The 21,234-nt window shown below is 41.7% G+C and overlaps 1 protein-coding gene across 3 annotated transcripts in view; it reads right to left on the minus strand.

Annotated features, from left to right (window-relative positions):
* The window catches only part of LOC111861883 (catenin delta-2), a 113,901-nt gene that overhangs the window by 84,668 nt on the left and 7,999 nt on the right, over window positions 1–21,234 (minus strand). For all 3 annotated transcript variants that reach the window (XM_023846823.2, XM_023846827.2, XM_023846828.2), the window contains exons 3-4: window positions 14,861–15,053; window positions 13,743–13,967 (exon numbers count right to left, since the gene is read on the minus strand). In XM_023846823.2, coding sequence (XP_023702591.2) covers window positions 13,743–13,967; window positions 14,861–15,053 — 418 coding nt within the window. The remainder of the gene's footprint in view (window positions 1–13,742; window positions 13,968–14,860; window positions 15,054–21,234) is intronic.

Below are 21,234 nucleotides of genomic sequence, written 5' to 3' on the forward strand. Positions count from 1 at the left end.
GTTCTCGTTAATAGTGTCGCCTTGAAATTGCTTTTCGCTTATCCATATGAGGAGCAACCTTTCAACATCGTCGAGAATACGTAACCGTTGCGTAGATATTCTTGTCACTCCCTTTGAAGCATCTATCTCCTTAATCTTGTCCTTCTTGAGGACAGTGCAAATCGTTGATGTAGACCGACTGTATGTGCGTGCTGGATCAGCCACGCTTACACCTCGTTCTCGCTTTTCAATGATTTTACGTTTCATTTCTACGGTTATTTTTATTCTCCTATGACAGTCTTTTTGCGGCTTTTTCTTCGGGGACATTTTTGCAAGGGTTATTAAACTTTGCACAAAAGAAAATCACAAATAATATGTCTGAACACACGTTTGGAAAAATGTGTGATCACAAGTGACACTAAGATGCTAGCGGAACGAGTGCTAAACACAGACTGATGTAGAAAGAGCACAATCCGGGCCTTCCCCTCTAGTCACTCGTTATGCGAAACGTCGCTCGTTAAGAGTCATTTTTTTGCTTATAATTTGTTTTGCTCGTTATGCGAATTACTCGTCATGAGAGGTGCTCGTTAAGCAAGGTTCCAATGACCTCATTGGTATTTGAACCTGCGACCTTCCGACTTGTAGCATAGAACTATATTATCACCCAGTACATTCACATCATCAGCACAGACCAGCAGCTGATGTATCCAACTTCAGTCCAACCTTTCTAATGGCGTATTCTAAAGAAAAGTTGAAAAGCAGTGGTGGCAAAGCATCTCCTTGTTTTAGACCATTCTGGCTAGGAAAATTATCAGACAAATGTTTTACATTTTGTTTAAACACATTTTAATCAGCCTAACCAGTTCATGGGTACCCCAAATTCTATCAGAATATTGTACAATACCTCACTCCTACCTAATTATAGGCTTTCTTGAAGAGTGTGAATAGCTTCTGTACTCCCATTTTTTCTCCAGTATGTGATGAATGCAATAGATCTGATCAGTAGTTGATTTGTTACGTGAAAACCCACACTAATGATACCCAATAATTTCATCCACATATGAACTCAACCTTGAGAGATGAATATGGGAAATTTTGTATGAAGTTGACAGCAGTGATATCCCATGATAATTACTAGTCAGTTTTATCACCCTTCTTGTGAACTGGTACAATAACTCCGTCCGCTGATCAGGCATTTTTCCTTATTTGAAATAGACTTAATTAGCTTATGGATCTTAGAATATAACCTGCTGGTTATATTCTAAGAGCCACTAGTTTCGTCACTCAACATCTGCAGACTTATTTTAATGATGATGACATTTAACATGATTAGTTGTATTTAAGATAGGGCAAACACAGTCTGCACTGCTGCTAAATGTGTTGTTCAAACAATAAATATATTGGAGAACAGAAACTGTTCATGTATGATATTTTCGTGCAGAGTTCTTCACAGACAATATGTAGTAGGTAGTTTCACACGAACCATCCTGACAGTATCTCCAAGTGTTTCCTTTATAGTTTCATTTTACAGTCACAAGACAGGAATCTTCGAAAACATAAATAAATATGGCCTTTATAAAATTATACTCTGCATAGAGTATTTTTTGGAAGACTTATGTAAATAAATTCTATCTGAAGATGGTCTTATGAGAACGAAACAACTCACAGAAGTGACTTATCGAAATAGCAAATTATGTGATGATACACTGGGATCATTTTGCAAGTTAAAAAAAAAACAGGGTGCAACATCATAAAACTATTTTTGATCTGTTAATGCATTCCCAATTATTTGGACTTCCCAAATTTTCAAAGAATCAATTAGCTATCTTTATGTTATGGTTTAGACCACCTCTGTGGTCAGCATTCCTGGCTACAGATCCAGAGGTCCGGGTTCGATTCCTGGCGCTACAAGATTTTTTCTCAGAAGTACTGGGTCTGGAACTGGGTCCACTCAGCCTCATGATGATAACTGAGGAGCTATTTCAAGGAAACAGCAGCTCCATTCTAGAAAACCGAAATTAAAGCCCATGGTTTTGTCTTGCATTCTGGTGATAAAACAACATACAGGCGTATTACTCTGCATTTCCCTCTATGCCAGCCAACTTACTATGTCTAATTAGAACTCCATCTATTCCTTTATGGTATTTACGATTTCTCCCTGCTATATTATCATCATCAGAACTGACCAAAAGGGTCCCAGTCAATTTCAATCTCATCAGCTTTTCCTGGACCTTCCTAACCCTCTATTCTAAACCAAAGTTGAAAAACAATGACAATAAAGCATATCCTTATTTCACAGCGTCCTGAATAGAAAATGTATCAAATTTTCATATACATGGATTTTACTATGGGTACCATTTAAACACAAATTCATTGGCCTAATTTCATGTGTATACCATATAGAATGGGAATATTGGGGAATACTGTACAATATTTCCTAACCAAATCATAGACTTCCTTGAAATATATAAATTGCTAAAGTCATATTGCACTTCTGTTCTTCTCTAATACCTTAAATGCACAATATGTGATCAGTAGCTGTTCCATTATGTTGAAATGTACATTGACGGTATCCAAATCTTCCATCCACTTAGATAAGAGTATGAAATACTGAACTCAATGTGTAATTTTTTTTGTCCCTTCCATCACTTCTTGACTCTTCAGTCCAAAACCCATCTGTGTGACAGTAAGAGTTCTTATCTTCTGGAATATAACGACATTACAGGCCGTTGAAAATCAATTGATGTTCTGAAGTAGCCCTATTTCCTTTCTGCTCCATGCCTGCTTCCTGCTTTGATCCCTCTTCGGCCTTGAAGATGGAAGTGGCACATTCCTCCAAATCCAGGGCAATTTTCAACAGACAACACAGTGTTATATCCCAGAAAACAGAATAATTCATGAACACCACTGTGTGAACCTCAAATCCTGAATTTCATTACTGCACAACACAAAATGACTAGAGGGCTTTCTGCCTTACTTTTCCTTAATGTTAAAACTGTGTAACACAAAATGATGTGATATATATAGGAAATTGGTTGAAAATAAATTTTGAGTGCTCAAAAAGCTGCTTTTCTATTTTTGTGTGATTCACAATCTGAGTATCACACCGCTGTCTCCAAAGAATTAAATACTAAATCCCTATTAATGAGATCTTCTAAACAGCTATTCTCTCTTATTTACTACAAACAAAGTCATCATTTAATAGCTATTCTCATTTCCCTTACATAAAAATGAAGCTGACTTTCCTTCTTAGGCCTCCTTAAATCATATATACACAACTCTTCATAATTTTTATCAGCAAAGATTGCAAGGCACCTGCTTGTGTCCTTGAAATGCCACGATGTCATCCCAGTCAGTTCAGTTCTGAGGCTTCACTAGATCCACAAAACAGAACTTGTTAATATTATGGAGCATCAAAAAGCTGGTACAGCACAGTCAGTATGGCAACTAGGATATGGGCTGGACAACCTTGGAATCAGAATTCAATAGCTGGTAGGGGCAAAATTTTCTTTCCAACATAATGTCTAGGCCAACTCTGGGGCTCACCCAGCCTCCTATACAATGGGTTGTGGGGACTGTTTAGCTATCTTTATTATTTTGCCCTAAAGTTTGGTGACATGACATCAACATACACTTGGGTTTTCTTGTGTTTACACCAAAACCTCCATATTAGTATCTATTACAGCTCCTATGTTTTTCTCTATGTTATTTCAGTCGCCTTCAATAAGGTAACACCATCAGCAAAGACCAGAAGCTGATGCATCCATTCAATTTTAATCCTATCTGGTATTCTTCGACCTTCCTTACTGTGTATTCAAAAGTAAAGCTGAAAAGCAAAGGTGATACAGCATTTCCTCATTCCAGACCATACTGAACATAAAATGTGTCAAGACAATTCTTTTCTACATATACATTATTACTGTTTGATTTTTCACATCCTGCACATGTCCTTATTATGCATGTCACAGGCATCTAAAAAACTTGCATTCTGTTGTTACTAACACAACAGCACAGTCTGTATCTTGTTCAATCATGACAAAACTTGCTGCAGTGCATGGTTACCAAACTACTTATCACTTCAGCTGTAAAATGACACATTTCAGACACCATGATAACAAGACATTTAACACATATTTGTTGTCCAATCCCCCACTCCCATTTCACTGGTCCTTAATTTGTATAATGATGTTTTCTCAACTGCAGTGCTAATAGAGCACAAAATGGTAGGATGATTCTAAACAAGAAAGAATGTATAAGTTGAGTGGCTTATTTAGCATCTCAAGAAAGAAAGATGTACACAAAATGGAAGCAACATTATTATGGCGGTGTAGAACTTCAGTAATAAATTACAACCACTTTGAATAAAGAATGAGATTGGGCCTCCTCAACTTTTTTGGTCACCACAGACAACTGCCAATGAGTAAGTCACTCCAACTGCATGCCCATAATAAAAAAAGAGGATCACTATGACCGTCACTGCGAGTGTTATGCATTCAGAAATTCTTTGGTGGAAAACTCTCAAAGATGGAATGTATTTTTATAGTAATCATACATTGGTGGGGGGATGAAAAGTTCAGAAACATTTAAAAAACACTGACACCGTTATCTCTCCTCATTTCTCAACTATAAGACACATCATATTTCCTTTTAGTTATATACCTTTTTTGCTTTAAAAATGCATTAGATGGGTTGCTAAATGTAACATTACACACAACAAATACAATTAAAAAAATTATTGTAATGTGTTATTCACTTCAAACTGCAGCACATACGTAGTCTGACAATAAAGTTCGTGAACTCGCCACCAAGTGTTTGTTGTGGCAGCAGTGGAAAGAAACCTCATCATGGTTTGATGATGTTGGCATATCAGCGTTTCATAGCTGTGTTGTTGCTCATCTATAGCAGTCTCTGAGTGGCATCTATTATTGTCTGAGCGTGTTTTAGTGTGCCATTGTGAGAACGTTGGAGATCCTTGTTAAACTTGGCAAGAGTGGAAGCGAAATCATAACATATGGTAGAGCAAGTTCACGGGGATAATGGTACGAAGAAAACAGCAGTTTAGAAGTGGGTGATACGTTTTTCTGAGGGAAGAGAAAGTGTCACTATGAAGAGAGATCAGGATGGCCAGCAACAAGCAGCACTGAAGAAAACATGGCACAATTTTGTCACACTGCATGTGAAAATAGTCAGCTGCTGTCAGGAGAATAGCTGAGCAAGCGAACACCAACAGAGAAACAGGAAAATCTTAACTGAAGATCCTGACATGAGGAAGGTGTGTGCAAAAACGGTTCCAAAGGACCTGCTGACATAGCAATGTCTGTGTGGGAGATTTTAGGTAGTCAACAAATAACTGTGCCGAACACCGTCCCTATTCACTGGATCTAGCCCACACTTACTTTTTTTCTGTTCCCGAACATAAAGGAAATGTTGAAAGGAAAGCATTTTAATGACAACAGGAGTAATATGATGGCAGCTCTGAAGGCCATTCCACAAAACCAGTTCCAGAACTGTTTTGGAGGGTGGACTAGGCACTGGTTTCGACACATATTTTCCCAAGGGGAGTTCTTTGAAGGCAACCACAATGATATTCAGCAATGAGGTATATAGCACTTTTACCGTGATGAGTTCGCAAACTTTATTGTCAGACCACATACAATATTCAAGACATTTCATAGCTATAGCACGGTCGGTATAGTGACTGGCTACAGGCTGACTGACGGAGGGGTCAGAGTTTTCTCTTCTCCAAGTTGTCCACACCAGTTCTGGGGTTCACCCAACCTCCTATCAAATGGGTACTGGGGGCTCTTTCCCCGGGGGTAAAGCGGCTGGAGCGTGCAGCTGACCACTCACCTCCAGCTAGTGCCAAGGTCAAGAAAATGTGGATCTATACATCCACTCCCCTGTATGCTTTCATGGCATAATGCTTAATCCTTTAAGCACTGGGACAACTTTATCTTCTCTTTTTACCCAGAGTTATGAAAGAAGCAAAATACTATATAATCATTTCTAATGTAATAAATTATGAATGCACATAAAGGTAAAGCTATCCTGTAACAGGCCTTGGTGGCCCATAAGGTTGAGCTGTCGAGGTTCCCACATTTTCTAGACTATTGGTTCACAGAAGGTGGTGAGGCTTGTGGCCTTATTCTCCGGCCACCCGTCACACCTAGGAGAATTCCTAGTATTCATTTCTGTTAGAGGCTCAGCCGACCCCACGGCCATAGTGCAGATGAAGTATTAGGTAAATTGAAAAGATCAACCTCATCAGGACTCAAACCCACGACCTTCTGGCTTGTAGCGTAATGCCTCATCCAACTATGAGCCAGACTCATATGTGTATGGGCCGCCTGAACTGCATAAGACACAATTTAGTTTTAATAATAAAATTAATTTGATTATAAATACTTCATACTACAAGCACGTGTGAAGTTTTACTCTCTACATCCAGCAGATGGAACTTTGTAGACAATAACAAGCTAAAATGTTATCATTGTATCAATGCAATGGATATTCAAGAATAGAAGTCCAATTAAGAAACACACACAGAAAAGCAACATGGTATGTCCAACTACACAGTCACTGCAGGCTATTAACGCATAAGCCAATAAAGGTAAAATCAGTATGTTACTGATGCACCGCAGTGTATCAGTAAGTGCAATTTGTTGTATTGTAGTATAATATCCTGTTCTTAAGATATTATTGCTACTGAGGTCAGGTCATCTTTCATCACTATACAGTATATGGGACAGGAATTTTGATGCCATTTAGGGCCTATTATCATCATCAAATACAGAGAGGTTAATTCCTTAGTTCACAGCCTTACTACCGCATGTTTGTACAGCCAGAAGCCAAACAGTGTCTGGTTTTTCTCTGATACAAAAATCAACTGCACCAGATGACCTACTTGAAAATTCCATCCATGCATGAAAAAAGTTTTGGGTAAAACCTTACTTACCTTATACTCTTAATTGCTGTCAAAATTGGCAACCATCAATACTGACACACATTTCACAGTGGCATAAATTCTGTGACATATACTGGAGTTTACCCTCCATCATTTCTAGAACAACATTTTGTATATCATTCTGTAGCTTCCAAAGACTGTGGATTGTTTCTATAAACTTTGTTTCAAGTTTCCCCAGAGACAAAAATCACACTCATTCACATTCGTAGAAGTGATGACCACAGTCCTCTACTCATCCCTTATTCCGTAGAAGTGATGACCACAGTCCTCTACTCATCCCTCATTCTGTAGAAGTGATGACCACAGTCCTCTACTCATCCCTCATTCCGTAGAAGTGATGACCACAGTACTCTACTCATCCCTCATTCCGTAGAAGTGATGACCACAGTCCTCTACTCATCCCTCATTCCGTAGAAGTGATGACCACAGTCCTCTACTCATCCCTCATTCCGTAGAAGAGATGATCACAGTACTCTACTCATCCCTCATTCCGTATAAGTGATGATCACAGTACTCTACTCATCCGTCATTCCATAGAAGTGATGATCACAGTACTCTACTCATCCCTCATTCCGTAGAAGTGATGACCACAGTACTCTACTCATCCCTCATTCCGTAGAAGTGATGACCACAGTCCTCTACTCATCCCTCATTCCGTAGAAGTGATGATCACAGTACTCTACTCATCCCTCATTCATCAAAAATGAGCTGTAGCACCTGCAATGAATTTTCTGCATCTTTTCTTCTACAGTCCATTCTTCCAAAAAGAGGTCCCTATATATATACATATACTACTCTGTCCAAGAAGTATCCGACCTTGGCCTGGAAAACAAATTTCTGTATCTGGGTGGTTACAATACCTAATCCCCTTCAAAGCAGGCCCCTTGTGACTCCACACACTTAGCCTAGTGGTCCTTTCAATGCTGGAATCAATTCAGGAAAGCTTCTTTTGGAATAGCATGCAGCTGTGCAATCGCGTTCTGTATGATGTCCTCGCAGCTGCCAAAACGGGAGCCTTTTAGTGGAAAAGCCAGAAATCACAAGCAGCCATGTCAGGAGAGCAGGGAGCCTGGCAAACCTGCGGAATGCTGTGCTTGGCCAGGATACCCTGGATCAGGTGTGATGAATGAGCTGGGGCACTGTCATGATGCAGCTGCCAGTTGCACGCGTCCCACAACTCCAGTCTCTTGTGCTGAAGTGCATCACAAAGATGGCGGACAACTTCTTAGTAGTACTCCTTATTGACAGTCTGGCCTAGTGGTGCGTACTCATGATGCACAACACACCGGTAATCGAAAAAACAGTCAGTATCACCTACACATTGCTCCGAACCTGTCGTGCTTTTTTGTGCCTCGGGGATGTCAGATGCTTCCATTGTGACGCCTGGACCTTGGTTTCCAGGTCATATCTGTACACCCACGACTTGTCACCAGTGACCACAGTCTCAGGAACTCAGGATCCCTGTTGGCACACTCCAGCATGTCCTGCACGGCCTCAAGGCAGAGTTGTTGCTGCTCTGGTGAAAGCAGTTTGGGCACGAATTTTGCCGCCACTCTTTGCATGCCAAAATCCTCAGTTAAAATTGTGTTTGCAGAACCTCTGCTGATCCAAACCTCATCAGCAACTTCCTGATGGTCAAAAGACAGTCCTCCATGATCAGTGTCTGCACTTTTTCAATGACATCAGCATTTCAGCTCATTGATGGTCTCCCGGAACACTGGTCACTGTCTGCCGACATACGGCCATCTTTAAAGCGGATGAACCACTCATTAATTTCAGTGATCCCCACTGCATCATCGCTGAAAGCCTGCTGAATTTTTCAGATTGTTTCCACTTGGGTATCCACAAGATTCTGACAAAACTTGATGCAGTATCACTTCTCCAAGTGTTCTGTGATTTGAGTGAAATGAGAATGCGATGGACATGTGTTACTCCACTTCACTATCTGGCAGCCACAGACGCATCCAGCAGTGTTGCGAGTCAGCAAAAATACCACACATGAACATGCAAGTCCCTTCTACCACTATGATCAGTTTCCCCACCTCTTTGGCCATTACTTACAGCAGCACAAAATAAAGTCGGATACTTTTTGGACGGTGGTATATATATATATTGTGACATGTCAAACCGCTGTTGGGCTACGGGATATGGAATGAGGTTACGCAACTGTAAGGAAAGTGGTGTTCGTCTGTGCTGTGCCAAGCCAAAGTGCTCTGGTTGTTACGCATTGTTGGCCAGCAATGCCTCTGTAAACATGGCGATTACGTAACAGTGAAGCGAGGTGCATTTTCCGCACTTTGACTTTGACTAAGGCAGTCAGTTGAAGTCTAGCAGTTATGAGTTTCTAAGTTGTATCAAGTGAATGGAATCAAGACAGTTGAAGCCTGGAAGTGACTAAAGTAGGAGAAGTAACTAGGATACTGAAGTTGTGAGTTATGTAAGTGTGGATAAAAGAGTGCAATAAATTCACTACATCCAAGACCAGCGTGGAGTTATTTGTCATGTCAGTAAACAAACACGCAATAAATGGTGTCAGAAGTGGGATACGAACTTAAACACGACACATGTTCAGAACAAATTATTGAATTTACGAGTGGATTGAGCATTATCCTGCAAAAAAAAAAGAAAAGGAAGCAAGATATGCAACAAATAATCGAAATGCTAGCAAAATTTAAAGCAAAACTGGATGCCCACCCGGCAAAAATGGACACCAATAGAGAAGCCTGGCTAGAAGAGATGGACGCCAGACACAGTGAGATGGTGACTCAAACCAAACCCAAACCAGACGTTTGCCAAGAAATGACGGATGCACGTCTACAGGAAGAAAAGCCAAACTCAGTAGACAAGAAACCTGAGGTGAAACAAAATGAAGAGGTCCCATAAAAGACACCACACTGATGGCGGTCGGAGAACCTGAAAAAGAAATGACGATACCCTGAAAAGAGATAATGGCCTGCCAAGAAATGATGGAGGCACGTCTACAGGAAGAAAAGTCGACCTCAGTGGACAGGAAACCTGAGACAGCACAACAACAAGAAGTCCCCAAGGAAGATGCTATAGTGAAACCGGTCAAAGGACAGAAGAAGTGGCATAGGGGCCAGAAGCAAGCCGCAGGGCTACGCGAAGAGCCAAAGGAACTGACCCGAGTAGAGTGTGGATCCTGGAGGAATTTGGCTGCCGCCTGCAGGAAAATTCAGACACCGAGAAATTGTGAACCGTGGAAGGAATTGGCCACAGCCGGCAGGAAAATGACCCACTGTGCAATAGTGGCACAGTGCAAGGGATGAGAGCTTCATGGGCGCAGTCATGAAAGACCATCGGTCAAACAGGGACAGTGGAAGGATCAGACCAGGAATAAATTTACAAGAGGAACCCAGCAAGGATGGACGCATGGAAGGAGACAACTGATGCACCAGGAAGGCACCAATCTGACCAAGAATCAAGATTTCGAGGACCAGCTATGGCTTGGAAGCGAGAGGACAACGAACGGGAGCTACAGGAAGGCCATCGGGCTGGAAATCGTGAAGTGAGCATTAGGAATTTCCAGCATGTTACCAAAAATGAGGAAATGGACCTTGTGGAAGGGTCAACCTCCTCTGAAGCGGAAAAAGAAACAGCATTAGAGCAAGAGTAGCCAAATAATTGGGAGCACCGGCCACTCCCGGAGTTATGGCTCCCACTGGAGGGAGGGGGAGGGAGGGAGAGAGAGAGAGAGAGAGAGAAAGGAAGAAATCCTTTGGATGATTGTGATACAAGTGGATCTCCTGGAAAGTTAGTAGAAAACCGATCAAGACAAGCTGGTATTAAAGAAGGGGACAGATATAGCGGTTGGAGAATGGACAAGAGGAAGAAAAGAAACACTGAACCAGATAAAAAGAAGACACTGCAAGTATAACCTCAGAAGGGAAGGACCAGTGATGCACTGTTAGGCTAATAAGGACAAACAGCCTTAAGAACGGAGCAGTGTGAAGTGTCAAACCGCTGTTGGGCTACAGGATATGGAATGAGGTTGCGCAACAGTAAGGAAAGCTGTGTTTGTCTGTGCCGTGCCGAGCCAAAGCGCGCTGGTTGCTATGCAGCATTGCAGTAAACATCTCTCAGCAGCGTTGCCCAGTAACACCTCTGTAAACACGGTAATTACGCAACAGTGAAGCGAGGTGCATTTTCTGCTGACTGAGGGTTTATGCAAGTAACTGGAATGCCTAAGGCAGTCAGTTGAAGTCTAGCAGTTACGAGTCGTTAAGTTGTATCGAGTGAATGGAATCAAGATAGTTGAAGCCTGGAAGTGACTACAGCATGAGAAGTAATTGGGATACTGAAGTTGTGAGTTATTAAGTGTGGATAAAAGTGTGCAATAAATTCGCTAGATCCAAGACCGGCGTGGAGTTATTTGTCGTGTCAGTGGACAAACACGCAACAATATATATATAAAACTTTCTGAATGAATGGAGTGATGAAAAAATATGGGGCATACAATTCTAGCATTTAAAGAACACCATACAGCAGCTCTCTGGTTGTGAAATAGGAAATAATAGACAACATGTGTATTTTCAGCATCCCAATGGTGTGAGTTCTCTGAGTTACATAACAACTGAGATGAAACCAGGCTTCCTCCAACATAAAATTTAACTGAGGATCAAGGTAAAGGTAAAATTACAAAAGTGACGTATCAAAATTGGATCTGAAGTTTGAAGATGGTACACCCTCAGTACGAACATAACTTTGGATTTTCAAAACTCTAAGAACAGACACTTCTTAAATAACAGTTTCTTGGAACAATCCTTTTTGTGGGAGGAAGGTGAATTCAAGTTTTATTTGAATGTCTTTGGGGAGATTCTGGTGCAAGAACATGCTTTGGCTAATGTCTCCTCCTAACAGCAACTGACCTAGTATCACGCCACTTTCTGTACAACTTTAATATGCATGGTTTGCTGGGAAAAGGGAATCCACATTATGCCAATGAAATTTACAAACATACGAGGGTAAGTCAATATGTAAGTTACAAATGGATACAGAACTTAAACAAATAAGAGTACTGATTTGAAAAATGCTTTTATTTCTCAACATAATCTCCCAGTACACTGAGACACTTGTCCCATCAATTCACAAGCCTCTGAAAACCAGCAGCATAAAATTCTTTGGGCTACTGTTGGAACCAAGCGTGTTCACATGGCATGGACTACCTCATAATGCAGGACAGGTTACGTTTTCACAAAGTCTGTGCATGATGGGTGTAGCGCATGATGACCCCACAACACAAAATGCAAAGAATGGGTCTGGCATTACAGCATCAAAATCGCCACCACAATGAAGGACACAACATGCTAGCCCGAACTGTCACAGGTGATGAGTCTTGGGTTCACCATTACCAGCCCAAGACAAAGCTTGCATCATTGCAGTGGAACCATCCTGCGTCACCTGCCAAAAAAAATTTAAGGTGACACCATCCTCCAGGAAAGTGGTGCTCAGTCTTCTGGGATCATGAAGGCATATTGCTCACCGCATTCCAGCCACAAGGACAAACCGTAAATGCCAACTCCTACTGTAACATCCTCAGGAAACTTCATAAGGCCATTCAACGGAAACATGCAACCTGTCATGCATTATAAGGTAGGCCATGCCGTGTGAACATGCCTGGTTTCGACAGCAGCCCAAAGAATTTTATGCTGCTGGTTTTCAGGGGCTTGTGAAACGATGGGACAAGTGCCTCAATGTACATGGAGATTATGTTGAGAAATAAAAGCATTTTTCAAATCAGTACTCTTATTTGCTTAAGTTCTATATCGATTTGTAACTTACTTATTGACTTACCTATGTAATAAGGTTTCTTCCTTCTACTGTAATCCTCACACGAAGACCATGCAGCAACTGGCATAAATAAGCTCATGCACTTATTATCAACGTGACTGCAGCAACAGACTCTGCAATGTACACTGACCACTGATTAGCTTGACTTCAAACAAAATGATGTAACTCTTGGTTGAACTTCTCTGTACACATCATGCATTCCAATAAAATTATGTAAATGTCAAATAATATTATATACACTGACAAGTCTGACAGAAATGAATTTAAATATTCTTCAAAGTAATTAACTATTAACCTACTAGCCCAGCCTGAAGTGTAAGGTATGCTGTGTATATAAAAAATCCTGGGACAATAACAAAAATCATAAAATTCTGGTGGAGAAACCACGTGAAGAGACAGAAACTAGATCGAGGAGTGTAATGTTTCAGAGTTTTTAATTTCCAGATTATGCCAAAAATTTATTTAGAAAATAGTCAAAACTGTAAACATTTGTTACAGCAATTATGGATTTTTGGATTCTATAACACAAATTCTGTAAAACAATCAGCAACTTAGCAGTGTGTCAGAACATTAGCTAGACAAGAAAAAGTGTTTTCAAGAATCATAAAATAGTGGTACTACACAGCGGTTTAAAAGTCGGCCTAATTGCAGACGGTGTTAAAGAATGTTTAGAGAATTCAATATGTTGATTATATGTTATGTAATTACAAAATTAAACCTGAGGGATCCTTGACAAGACTGATCACAAATATCTGAAGTTATTAGTTACAGAATATGTTTAACAAGTCATTTAATTACTAAATGACTGTAGTAGAGTTCTTCAGTTATTACAAGAGCCAGAAAACAGAAGCCTCAAAAATATGGAATGAAGAGAAACTATTAAAATTACCAAAGGTGATGAAATACAAGGGATTTAAGATCTTCCTTGAAGTTGTTCTTTCATAAAAAATAGTCAATCATGACTTTAAAATGAAAAAAGATAACCACTTACCATGTTGCAATGCCTGCTGCAGTGGAGGTGACTCACTACGCTCACTGGGACTAGGTGGAGTAGGTGGCTGCTCTCCATAGCCAGGCTGATCCACATAGTTGGCACTATCTCCATAAGCTGGGAAGGTACCAGGATATGGTGGGTTTGTATAGGGGTACTCTGGCCGTGGAGGATATTGTTCATAATCTTGATAGCTCTGGCGATAAGGTTCCGGATACCGCCGAGCTGCAACAGATTGAAAGCAATGTGTAGCCACTGCAACTCTTACTGCATGCCTTGGAATACACTGCTGAGTGTCTTAATGCAACTTCAAGCAAGCACTGCTTTTCCATACAGATTACTAACATGAAATGCTAACATATTAAAATGGATCTTAGAGAGAAAGGATGAGATGGTAAGGATTGGATTGATCTGGCTCAGGATAGGGACCAGTGGAGGGCTCTTGTGAACACGGTAATGAACCTTTGGGTTCCATAAAAAGCTGGGAAGTTCTTGAGTAGCAGCACAATTGGCAGCTCCTCACAAGAGCTGAACTCTCTGAGTTAGTGTTAATTGAGTCCCTTGTCACCACAGCATGGCACCTCTGCAGGTTTCAGAGGAGAAGGCCTCCAGATATGGAGGGTAGCTGTGAATATACTGAATAAGCAGCCGTGAACACCCGATAAGGAGTGGTCCTCCAGCTTGCATTTTGGGTGTGGGGTTAATTTCTCGCTGTAAGAAATAAGGCTATTATGAAATATTACAAACGGCCTCAGACTTGGATGGATTCTTTCTATAAACAACCTAATCTAAGAAAAAAGGTGGGAAAGCCAGAAGGAAAGAGACCACCAGGAAGGCCTAGACATAGGTGGGAGGATAATACTAAAATGGATCTTAGAGAGGATAGGGTGATATGGACTGGGCTGTTCTGGCTCAGGATAGTAACAAGTTGCAGGATCTTGTCAATACAGTAATGAACCTTGGGGTTCCATAAAATGTTGGGAAATTCTTGAGTAGTTACTTCTCAAGATGGGCTAAGCTCTATGATGTTAGGCAAATTTAAACACATTTACAACTTAAATATAAACTTTACCATTATGGGCATTCAACAGTAATAACAAAAAGTAGTTTAGACTAACCTGGATCCAAAGGAGGATATGGCTCCTGGCTGGCCAAAATTTCATAATTTGTGAACTGAGTGTGAGGGTAGTTAGGTGCTGTAGATGTAGGAAGAACAGCAACTCCAGAATAAGGTACACCCACATAGTCCACAGGTTGCCCATCTGGTCCTACATGATGGACTTCTCGCACAACCTTTGTCAGCGTTGTCACCTAAAATCAATGCATCAATAATGACAACTGTAACAATATATATTGATATGACAGCTGAAAGCCAGAAGTCAAACGAGTAGGGACAGTCACTGTTACTCAAACAGTAGACACATCTCCACATCAATATATGACACAACCTCATCACATACAGTGCTTTCTATGCAGCCACTGCTAGGCAATGGTACAGCAAACACTCTTCTGCAGCAACAAATCAACATGCAGCAATAGAGGAATTGCTGGAAGCAACGTTTTCTGTATGGTTCACACTGAGGATATATAATGAGTACTGGCAGTAGCAGGCAGGTCAGCAAGGGTCAGCAGCAATATAACTGACAAACTGACAGACTGATCAGCCAGTCACCCAGAGTTGTGAGACTAAAATATGGTTACATCACTGCTACGAACTTTACACAAAATGTTATCCAACATTTTTCTCTCAAGGTTAAGTCCATACACAGATGAAATTATTGAGGATCATCAGTATGGGTTTCGACATAAGAGATCAACTACTAATCAGATCTTTTGCACTCATCAGATACTGAAGAAAAAATGGGGAGTACAATGAGACAGTACATCAGCTATTCATACTCTTCAAGAAAGCCTATGATTCAGTTAGGAGGGAAATATTGTACAATATTCTGATAGAGGTGGGGGTACCGATGAAACTAGTCAGCTGATTAAAATGTGTTTAAACAAAATGTTTAGTAAACAGGTAAAAATTTGTCTGATAATTTTCCTATCCTGAATGGCCTAAAACAAGTATACCTTCATTTCAGATGGTACATGATTTAAATTTCAGTTGGTGCTGCCTTTTCTGACAGCGTTTGTGGTTTCTCTGAGTTCCAACAGAAACTTCTGAAGTATAACTTTACATGGAGGTAGCCACACTGCATTACATTCTTGTTCTCTTTCTCCTCCTTGAAGTTTTGGTTATGGCACTGCTCACAGTTTGAAATTTCAGTTTCAGCAGCAAGTAAATGCATATCTACACCCCACATAGCTCAAGTTGGTGGGTACATTAGAAGCATTGATGGGTAGAAAGAACAGCTGTGAAAATGCATATTCCACTGCATGGAACATTTTATCCAAACACATTCTTAGCCTCTTTTTGTACCTCAGAGACTTCTGTGGTCAATGTTTTGCAGAAAGAGCTGAACAATTTATTTCTGCAAAGCTATACCATGCAACAGACATTGCCACATTATTAGTGATAGAGATGGGGTTTGAATTTGTAAATGGCTTTGACTCTTACAAACCATAACCATATTTGTAAGATTTGAGGTTTTCACAGCGGTGACTAAGAAAAAAGCAGTCTTCTGGGATATGGCACCATGTAGATGTGGTGTTAACCGACGTTTCGGAGGAACGCATCGCCTCCATCTTCAGGGTAGAAGAAGAAAGAAGAAAATCCTCAAGCGAAGAACCAGAACAACATAATGGTCAGTTTTGATGTAGTGTCGCTCTTCACCAGGGTGCCTATAAATGATACTATGGATCTGCTGGGAAGACATTTCAAAGAAGGTATATTGAGACTCTTCTGCCATGTCCTAACCACCTCAAACTACAGCTTCAATGGCCATTTCTATGAACAAACCAATAATGTGGTGATGGGCTTGCCACTGTCTCCGGTCATCGCGAACTTATATATGGAGGACTTCGAGGAGAGGGCACTTGATTTGGCCACGCACAAGCCCCGCCGCTGGTTTTGCTACATAGATGACACCTTCATCATCTGGTCACACAGGGCCAACAAGCTTAAGGACTTCCTGAACCAACTAAATAGTATCCACCAGTGCATTCAGTTCACAATGGAGACTCAAATTGGGGGCCATCTCCCCTTCCTGGATACAGATATTTACAGGAGACCTGATGGTTCTCTGGGCCATAGAGTGTACCACAAATCCACCCATACAAACCTTTACCTTAATGCTGCATCCCACCACCACCCATCCAATAAGCAAGCTGTACTTTCCACATTTGTGCACAGGGCTAGAGCTCTATGCAATCAAGACAGCCTACATGCAGAGTTGGTGCACCTGGGGGACGTTTTCAGGCAGAACGGTTATAACAACCAGCAGATCCGCAGAGTTCTCAACCATCATCCGAACATCAGTCGGCCCGATGATAAACCGGACTCAGTCACCTTCCTGCCCTATGTTGGAACTACATGTATATTCAACCGAATCAGCAGTGCTGTCCTGGCACAACATCAAATCAGTAGACCTGCCTCCAAATAAATTATCTAGTTTCCTATGGCCGGTCAAAGATAGCCTGGGTCTAAGGACACCAGGTGTGTTAAGTATCCCATGCGAGTGCGGCAAGGTCTATATTGAGCAGACGGGCCGTTCCGTGGACACGAGGTTGAAGGAGCATCAGCGGTACATCTGTCTCAAACATCTGAACAAGTCAGCTGTGGCTGAACACAGCATCGATTTGGGTCACCGCATTCAGCTTCAGAATACCTCCATTCTCGCCACCAAGACCCATTACATGGATCGCATCATTAGGATGGCCATTGAAATTGAACTCCATCCCGACATTATTGTGACGTATTGCGCTACGGAGGACACCCCCTCCCTCCCCAGCGGTGACGTGGCGGCATCAGAGCGCTGTCGTTACTACGGTAACAGGCAAGTCAACACTCCTTCCCCTACCCTGCCAGCGGTGACGTGACCAAGGGATGGCGCGGCTGCTATGCAGAAGTAAACAACTCCCGACAGCGTTGCTAGGCTATCAGTAAACAGGCGACTAGGCAACAAGGAAGCAAGGCATTTTCCCGTTGTCTGGCTGAGGGTTTATAAGAGAACTACACTGCCTATGAGTCAGGAGAGAACCCCCCATGTGGAGGCGGGGTCGAATACCTCCACCGTGAACCTGCAAGTTGTAAGAGGCGATGAAAATGGAAGTCTCAATTCTCAGACAGTAAAATAAGGTCACGAGACTGGCAAGAGCCAGCAGCATATACAAAAGAGCAGACCCGTCCTCTCGTCAGAGAGGGCGCCACACAAACTCAAGACCGTAACTGTCAAACAGTAATAAATATCTGGTCATGAGCCCCAGATTGGGCTCGACACCAAGACTTACTGACTGACTGACCGTCAGTCGCAATGTGACTTTCACTTTGACTTATGAAGCCAGTTAAATTGTAGCAGCCTACGAAGTGAGTTAAAGTGTAGTGGCCTACTAAGCAAGTTAAAATGTAACAGCCGCAGAAGACAGTTGGAATCTAGCAGTGGTAGCAGAAAGAAGAATACCGGAACATGTGATTAGAAGTGATAGCGTGAGAAGCAGATGCTTGCCTCACAAAAGAAGTAATTGGGAGTGTGTAATACAGAGAGACTTGTATAGCTCCCGTACTGTGAATACGTGTAGACTACTGAGGACAGTGTGAAGAGATTTGTGTGTAGGGTTTGTAAAGTGTGTAAACCCATAACAGTGTTATAATTAATTGTAGCCAAGACTTGTAGGTTGTTAAATAAACCAATTAACAATCCGAACAGCGTCTTCAGTGGCAAAAACACGTTACAATATGAACAGAGAGGTGGGGTTTTGCCTCAGCAAGTAATGGAAGCCTCTCATCTGTTCCCTCAAGAAACCTTCAGGACATGACGCCAGATCCACAAGGCCACACAAGTCCATGCCCAACACGCATAGCAACCTCAAAGCTTAAGGGTTATTGTCCTCCCATTAACCTTGCCCTTCTCCTGCGACACAATATTCTATACCTGCTCTAGCCTACTACCTACTGGCCCACCTCCCAAGACCCTTCCCTCCCCTCTCTACTGATTTCCCATGTAGCCCCTCTCTCTTCTCTTCCCGCTATTATATAGCTGGTTTTTTCTCGACATTAGTCTATTTGCATCTGCTCACACTGGTTCTTTGCTTGTGGATTTTTTCTTTTTTCTTCTACCCTGAAGATGGAGGCGAAACGTTCCTCCGAAACGTCGGTTAACACAACATCTACACAGCGCCATATCCAAGAAGACTGCTTTCTTCATAACCACATTTAATTACAGCACTAGCACTAACTCACACACACTGCACAATTCACTACAACACGAACTAAGTCTTTTCAGTCTGCTGTGTCTTTACCAGTCATTGCTTGCTAACAACTGCCAACACCAATGATTCATCAGCTTCCATGTTCAGTGCCACCTGTCCTCACCGGCTAGCAGCTTCTTCACAACCTGACTCATAGCTACAACTCCTGGCCATTGACTCTTATCCACATCTGGCCACCAGTGGCTATCTCTCACTACATCTCGCTATCACAGGCTAGAACGAACTTCCAACTCATCTGTCATCTCTAACCACCAATTTCAGTTCTCCAGATATAATCTTGGCACAGACCACACAGAAAACAGCCTACAACAGCTCCAGAGGAGCTGTTGTTGCTGTGGTCATGTGATGGTTTCTGACAACAGCATAGCAATGAATGCTCACTTAATACTGCCTCTGCATGTTTATTGTGCTGTAACCAAGCAATGATTGTTTCTTCTGCCTCCAGAATTATAGCTCTGAGCCCTCATGTCACATTATCATACTGTCAGAGTCAGAAATAATTTTTCTTTGCATTAGATACATATTTTACATGTTGAAGAACATTACAAATAAAGTTGTCGATATTCCATATTGTGGTATACTAATTTTTGGCACCAAGAGCTGGTTTTGAGAAATCTCACAAGAATTAAATCTGAGCATCATATAAACAGATGCAATTCATCAGTACACGCTAAAATTAAATTTGGCTGATAACTGTTGATGTGCACACCCAAGACCAACTTCCATCAAAATCCATTCAGTGCTTTTGGTGAAGAAATAAGATAAATGAACACAACCCCCTATTTATGTGCATATTTTCTACATATGCAGAGAATGTTTAGAGCAGGTCCCTACTGCCGAGTGAATGAAATAACCAAAATATACTAAATTTAATGACAGATAAAACCAATGAATTCTGAACAAATAATTTCAACACCTCTCTGCCCTCTGCAAATCCAATGCAAGGAAAGAAATTGAACAAATTTTTATTGCCAGTGTACATCTTTCAATTTGTATACCAACTTCATTACCATCTGGCAACCAAGAAAAAACAAGCTTAAGTACAAGGTGGTTCAAATATGACCGGGACTGATTTTTTTTTTAAACCAAAATTGCCAAACACTTACTTGCACATGTCAGTCTTCAACGTACTCCCCTCCGGAGTCAACACATTTTTTCCAACGTTCTGGAAGCATCCTGATGCCCTTTTCAAAAAAGTTTTGTGGTTGGCGGCATATCCACTCCCAAACATTCTGGATGACGGCATCGTTGTCCACAAACCGCATGCCTTGCAAGTCTGATTTGAGCCTTCCAAACTTGGTGCCAAATCGGGACCGTATGGCGGATGTGTCAGAAGGTTCCATTTCAATTTCTGGAGGGTTTAGGGTTTCCATTGTTGTTCTGGCCGTATGGGGGCATGCACTGTCTTGAAGGAAGGTTACCCGCTTTCCACCTCTCTTCCGCTTGGATCAGATCTTTTCCTTCACATCTGTTGCCAGGAGGTCTGAGTAATAAGCTGCATTGACTGTTCTGGCATCTGTCAGAAGTCTACATGGATAACCCCCTGCCAGTCCCAGAGGAACGTTGCCATCACTTTTCCTGCCGAACGGCTCCTCCGCGCTCTCTTGGGTTTGAGAGAACTGGTATGCCGCCACTCGCGTGATGATTGCTGGGACTCAGGAATGAAGTAGTGCACCCACGTTTCATCAGTGGTCACTATAGACTTCAAAAATGCATCACTTTTGTCTTCAAACTGCTGTAGGAGATGACTGGCAACTTGCATGCGCACCATTTTGTTCACGTCCGTCAAAGTGCGTGGTACCCACCATGCATTCACCTTGCGATAGTGCAGGTGGTATTTCATGATGTCTTCTACACTACCAACACTGATGGACAGCATTGCTCCAAGTTACTTGATAGTGATGCGCCTATTCTCACAAATAAGTGCGTCTGCACGATCAATGTTTGGCTTGCTGACGGATGTTCGCGGCCGATGATCATGCGGTTCATTCTCCACACGCTCTCTGCCCTCTCTGAAGAACTTACACCACTCAAACACACGGGTCCATGAGAGACACTCTTCCCCATACTGTTGTTGGAGTCTGTGGTGAATTTCAGCGGACAGGACGTTTTCTCCGAG

Source organism: Cryptotermes secundus, unplaced genomic scaffold (genome assembly GCF_002891405.2).
Source record: "Cryptotermes secundus unplaced genomic scaffold, Csec_1.0 scaffold2444, whole genome shotgun sequence".
Classification (NCBI taxonomy): domain Eukaryota; kingdom Metazoa; phylum Arthropoda; class Insecta; order Blattodea; family Kalotermitidae; genus Cryptotermes; species Cryptotermes secundus.